At 41.5% G+C, this 6,627-nt stretch overlaps 1 protein-coding gene across 1 annotated transcript in view; it reads left to right on the top strand.

The window, feature by feature from the left end:
* The first annotated feature begins 4 nt into the window (after positions 1-4).
* Positions 5-6,627, top strand: part of THOC3 (THO complex 3) — an 11,613-nt gene continuing 4,990 nt past the window's right edge. The window contains exons 1-5 of the mRNA XM_011363861.2: positions 5-250; positions 883-1,039; positions 2,422-2,626; positions 5,672-5,833; positions 5,947-6,047. Of these exons, the coding sequence (XP_011362163.1) occupies positions 5-250; positions 883-1,039; positions 2,422-2,626; positions 5,672-5,833; positions 5,947-6,047 (871 nt within the window). The remainder of the gene's footprint in view (positions 251-882; positions 1,040-2,421; positions 2,627-5,671; positions 5,834-5,946; positions 6,048-6,627) is intronic.

A 6,627-nucleotide genomic window follows, 5' to 3' on the forward strand; every position in this document is an offset into this window, starting at 1 on the left:
GACCATGGGGCCCTCGGCGCTGGGCCAGAGCGGCCCCGGCTCCATGGCCCCCTGGTGCTCAGTGAGCAGCGGCCCGACGCGCTACGTGCTCGGGATGCAGGAGCTGTTTCGCGGCCACAGCAAGACGCGCGAGTTCCCGGCGCACAGCGCCAAGGTGCACTCGGTGGCCTGGAGCTGCGACGGGCGTCGCCTGGCTTCGGGGTCCTTCGACAAGACGGCCAGCGTCTTCTTGCTGGAGAAGGACCGGTTGGTGAGTTGCCAGGGCCCGGCCAAGGCCAGGGACAAGGGCTGGGATGGAGCGAGGTGTGATGAGGCGAGAAAGGGGGTGGGGGACGCGGGGGGTACCGGGGAGAGGTCAGGGGGTGTGGAAGAGGGGATATCGGGGGCGAGGGGGCGTGGCGGGAGGAAGACGGGGAGGTCAGGGGGGCGAGGGGGCGTGTAGGGAGGATGGGACAGGAGCGAGGTGAGGTTGGGCGCGGGAGAATGGTAGGAGTGACCTGCGGCTGTCGTGGGGCCCCTGTCATAGAGAGCGGAGCCCCTTCGACGATGACAGAGCCCCCTGTGGGAATGAGCAGAGCCCCCTGTTGGGAACCTCGGTAGCAGAGTAAGGGTTGAAAACCAGAAAGGAGGAGGAAGGCCAGGGAGGGCAAAAGAGCAAGGGCCCTGATGTGGAACCCCGCCTCAGGTGTTCCCAGCGATAGGGGAGGAGGGGAGGGGGGATATCGGGAAGAATTTTGGGGAAGAGGCTTGGAAGGACTGGACTTTTCTTTCTCATCGACATTTTTGTTGGTCACAAGATACCTTGGTTTGAATAAGGTTAAGAAGTTACACGTGGAGGCAGGTACATACGTGTGAAGTGACATCTGGATTCTGTTCTTTCAGGTCAAAGAAAACAATTATCGGGGACACGGGGATAGTGTGGACCAGCTTTGTTGGCATCCGAGTAATCCTGACCTCTTTGTCACTGCATCTGGAGACAAAACCATCCGCATCTGGGATGTGAGGACTACCAAATGCATTGCTACTGTCAACACCAAAGGTGACTTCAGAGAGAGACAATAGGAAGATGAGCTACTTATACTCATTCGATGTACATTTCCCGAATCTTTTCTGGGCTTGGCCTTGTGCTAGTTATGGGACATCCTGAGCCGAATAGACAGTCTCCAGCTCCAAGGGCCTCACAGTTTAGTGCAGACAGTGAGACATATACATAAAAAAAAAAAAATAAATAACGTGGCGTGGTTCATTTTAAAGTGGAGATGTGCTTAAGGTGGATCCCCAGAATGGAAATGCTTAAGGCTGCCCTAAGGGTGGCAGGGAGGGCCTCATAGAATTTTAGTGAACTCTTAGAGTAGCCATAGGAGTTTAGTGGTCAGGGTACGGCGGGGGTGGAGAGCAGTTTTAAGGGAGAACGGCATGGAGCGTTTGGGAAACTGCTGATTGGAAGAAGGCTGGGGCTTGATGGCCTTGGTGGTCTGGGAGAAAGTGACCTGCAAGTCGTGCAGTACATTTATAGACTGCTCTTCACCAGGGATTGCCCTGTAAACCTTGAGGTCATTTGTCATATTTTCTTGACTAAGATGCCGTTGATTATAATTTGCAATATTTTAAGTGCTGTTAGAGAAGAAAGCTTCCAGATAACCATGTACGCCAAAAATTTCGAGATGCGTTTGAAGATGCATTATAGATGACAAAATATGAAAATATGTGCATCTTAGAGTCAGTTAAGTTGATGAGATTTTTAATCAATGCGTTCGGTGTGAGCCACTGGACTTTGGTGACAAGGCTTGTATCTGTGGGTGGAATGACGCAGTACTTTCCCTGGGTATGCAGTGCGTGATGCACGAATGATTTAGGTGGTTTATGGATGAACAGTAAAAAACGGTCATGTATATGTTTTAATGTGTGTTAGACAAAAACCGGCTCATAGAATTTATTGAAAAACTGAAGCTAATTTATTTAAGTAATTTTTTGAGCCAATTTGAAGAAAACTGTTCAATAAAGAAAATTACAGCCGTTACGTGAATAGGACACAAATTGTGGAAGTGGCATGTGAATGACTAGAGTTTGGGAAATGCTGGTGTGAGAGACAGAGTAAGACTTGGAGCCAAATCTAGGTTTAGAGCTTGGCTTTGTTGCTTCAGAGCTTTGCCGTTTGGCTCATTTCTCTTTCATTTCTTCATCTGTAAAATGGGGATTATAAAGCGATAATAATAGAGTATTGTGAGGACCAATTGGGGAAATCTGTAGATTAATGTTCTGGACTCAGTTGATCTTTTGCTGGTAGTTGCCTTCCGCTGACCAGGACATTATTGAAAGAGCTCTGAAGATAGCTCTGGTCTTCCCTGCAGGATAACAAAAGAAACTTCTGGAGGATAATGGGCAAACAGATTATCTTATTGATCGTATCTGGTTTCCTAGGGGAGAACATTAATATTTGCTGGAGTCCCGATGGGCAGACCATCGCTGTTGGCAACAAGGATGATGTGGTGACCTTTATTGATGCCAAGACACACCGTTCCAAAGCAGAGGAACAGTTCAAGTTTGAGGTCAATGAAATCTCCTGGAACAATGACAATAACATGTTCTTCCTGACAAATGGCAACGGTTGTATCAACATCCTCAGGTGAGGAGGTCCTAGCTTAGAGGACTGTCATATCTTTAACAGCTGGGTACTGTGGGGGATACAGGGATAAATTAGATGTTAGTCTATCTCGAAGGAGCTTAAAGGACAGACAATAATAACCCTAACTTCTACTGAGCACTTTTGAGCCAGGTGCCTTATATTTTGCTGAGTCCTCACAGAAATTTTAGGGGATTCCTGATGTGCTTCCCTTTGGATAAGTAGGGATCTGGGATTCAGAGAGGTTAAGTAACTAGTCAGCAGGTGAGCACTAGAACTGGATGCACCTTGAATTATAGCTGACTTGTACCCTTAAAGTCTCAGTTTAAATATTACATTCCCTCCAGGGAAGCCATCCCCCAGGTTAGAGGCTTATGTTACGTGCTTCCTTTGGAAGCATTCCTCATTTTATATTGTAATTGCATACTTACTTGTCTATATTTTCAATTAAATTTAAATTCCATGAGGGTGGGGACTGTGTTAACTTGTTACTGTTTAATTCCTAGTGCCTAGCCCAGTACCTGTAAATATGTACTCTAATGAATGAAATCGTGGAATTGAAATTCAGGTCTTCTGGTTCTATTTTTTATACTATCCTGGGTGAGCAATGGAAAGCAGAGTAAAATAGGTTTATTTTAGAAAAGCTGAGAGTTCACTGTGGAATCCTAAGGAAAGAAACTTTTTGACTGTGGGAGTTGGAAGTTGAAGGAGACAGCTTCTGAGCTTGACCTTGAAAGATGAGTAGAATTTTAAGAATCAGAAAACTGCACAATTGATAAAACAAGCGTGAAGGAGCACGATTTATTTGGAGAGTAGTTGGTAGATCAGGGTTGCTGGGAGTGGTGGCGGTTAAGGTTTCTAAAGAGGGGGCCTGGAAATGGGAAGATAAAGTTGAAATATAATTTGGGATCAGCTTATGAAAGGCCTGGAATTCTGTGCTTAGCAACTTGAATTTTATTCTGTGGGCAGTGGGGTTTCTATAACTTCCTTTTAAAGCCTTTTTTATTAGAAAATAAAACAAATGTATAGTTTAATAAATAGTTATATGTATAACACTTGTGTAACCCCACCTAGGTCAAGTAATAGTACTTAGCTGGCCACCCAGAAGTCATTCCATGAGCTTTATCTGAATTATAACTCCCTTCCCTCAAAAGTAAACACTATTTTGATTTTTATAGGATTTCTTTATAGTTTTAGCTACTAAGTATCTCTAGATACTCTAGTTTTGCCTTTGTAAAAAAAAAAAAAGTGATATGTGTTTAAAGTCTCTTAAACTATAGAGTCCTCTCCTTTCTTTTATTTATAACTTAGCTGTTGAAAAACTAGACTATTAACCTGTAGAGATTCTCCCAATCTGGATTTTGCTGATTCTATATGCCTATTTATTTGTCGGAATGTAAGGAACACTTCTTCTCGTCTACTGTTTGGTACCCAGGAATATAGTTCACTTAGGAAGAGCAGGATAAATTCTTGATTTTTTCCCTTTATCATCAGATAATGAATTAGTTCCTTATCACCTTCAAAGATGACCAACTCAGTCCTTATTTTTCTTTTTGAAGAATTCATCATCTATTTAAGCATGGTAGATGTGTTTTGATCTATTATAATTATTATCCTTATTGAAGCTCAAATTATCCCATCATTGGCCAGTGGAAGCCTCTTCAAATTGATTCCTGAGTCTTTTTTTTTTTTTGGCATAATCCTAGTAGTCTTTAGTTTCTTACTCTGGTGTGACAGCATGTTTCAGCTTCATGTTGTACATTTCCTGCCCCAAACCTTTGACCAGAAAATTCTCTGTAAATCTCTGGGTTTTTTTTACTGGGAAATAATACTGGAGATAAGAATGTCCATACTGTTGAGTTGGTCATTGTTTCTAGACGTTTCTAGTGGACAGAGCTAGGAAATACATGTATATATTTTTAAAAATAAGCTACCTTGTGGATTCATACGGATAACTTCCAATTAAAATTCAGGACTACAGCCTGATCTCGGAAGCTAAGCAGGGTTGGGCCTGGTTATTACTTGGATGGGCGACCACCTAGGAAGACCTGGTGCTATAGGTATAAAAAATAAAAAATAAGGGATTGTAAGCTGACAAGGTCCTTGCAATCTGTGAGGTCAACCAAGGGTTGCCTCGCCTAAAAAAAAAAACATTCAGGACTACAGCAATTTTACTAAACTTCTTCTATATTATGAATATCTCTTTCCTTCCAAACCAAGTATTCTGGTTTTCAAAGATGCATGGGTTTATGGAATTAGAACATCTCATGGTTATTACCTTTATTCCATGTTACACGTACAGTTTTCACAGAATAGCTACCACCACCACCACCACCACCAGCACCAGTGTAATTACTTAAAATAGTAAGTTTTGCTCTTAGTGTCTTTTCCTCATTCTTCCTCTATTTAAAACAATAGTAATACTGTATATTGTCAGAGTTTACAGCCATTCCATTTTATACCTTTCTTTTTAACCTCGCGTAGTTTATACAAGAAACTATATGCACTGCTCATCACCAGCCCTGTGCTGATAAGTTCTGTAGTCATTTTGGTAGTCAAAACTCATTCCCTAGATTCCTCAGGAAGGGTTCATGGGAACAGTATTCCTTGAGTTCATACTTATTATAACTTACATACTTACACAACTTATAGGTGCTTTATTATATTGTACTTATTACTTGAGCCCCTTTAATTGATTTGCTAGATATAAAAATCCTCGATTTATATTTTTTTGGCTTGTGTATTTTAAATATGTTATTCTAACTTCTTTTGGCATAAAGTATTACTGTCAAAGTTAATGATAATCTAATTTTCTTTAAATCTAGTATTTTACTGCTGAGTGTTTTCATGTCTTTGTTCATATTATTAGGTGTATAGTGTGGTGTTTCGGTATGTTGTTTGAAATCTTTATTTCAGGAAAGTTTTCTCGAATGACAGTCTTTTTTGTTTTGTTTTGTTTTACTTCGATTTTCGTTAGTGTCTCCTATTATTGTTTTAGCACCACAGTCCTCTCCCCACAGTTTGATTGCTGTCGGTCTTGTTTCTCAGCTACCCAGAGCTGAAGCCGGTGCAGTCCATCAATGCCCATCCTTCTAACTGCATCTGCATCAAGTTCGATCCCATGGGGAAGTACTTTGCCACAGGAAGTGCAGATGCTTTGGTCAGCCTCTGGGATGTGGATGAATTAGTGTGTGTTCGGTGCTTTTCCAGGTAAGCGACTCTGCCAGCACTTTCCTTGTTGGGAAAATTTACTTCATTTGGGGTGAAATCGTGCCCTCTTATTGGGTAATTCTAATGTCTCCTCTGTCTCCTGCGTGTTACAGGCTGGATTGGCCTGTGAGGACCCTCAGTTTTAGCCACGATGGGAAAATGCTGGCGTCAGCATCGGAAGATCATTTTATTGACATTGCTGAAGTAGAGACAGGTAACTAAAACCCTCCCTTCTTTACCGAGAATCTTCTTTCAGCTCTGCTCTGGTCATCGGGACTTTTCTCGTCAGTGTTCTCATCTCTGCTCGTTACTACTTCACCAGCATTAGCATAAGTGAATTTGTCTTCATGATACGACTGTTATAGTCAGGTAATGAGGGAGCAGAGGGCAGAGACAGAGGCAGGTCTGAAGGAAAGTGATTTAGGAAAATATTTTGCATTTCGTTAACTTTTAATTCTTTCATTATAATGAAAAATTTAAAACATAGAAAGTAGAAAGAAAAAAGTGTCAGCTATGGTCCCACCATCTAACTACAACCTCTTTTTAGCATTGTGATCTATTTATTTTTTACCTTTTGCCTGTATGTGAAAAAATACATAAATATAAAATACATATATAAAATATATATATAAAATTTAAGTAGATGTGATTTGCTTTAAAAGCAACAAAACTTGCAAATAGAAAAATGGGAGGAGAGTATTCATTTTACAAAAGAATTTCCTCAGATTTTTGTTAAGTGTAGCTGTATTTTTGAAAATACGTGATACTTTAGTAAAAATTCAAACTGTATAGAA

The sequence above is a fragment of the Pteropus vampyrus genome, unplaced genomic scaffold, assembly GCF_000151845.1.
Source record: "Pteropus vampyrus isolate Shadow unplaced genomic scaffold, Pvam_2.0 Scaffold90, whole genome shotgun sequence".
NCBI classification, from domain to species: Eukaryota; Metazoa; Chordata; class Mammalia; order Chiroptera; family Pteropodidae; genus Pteropus; species Pteropus vampyrus.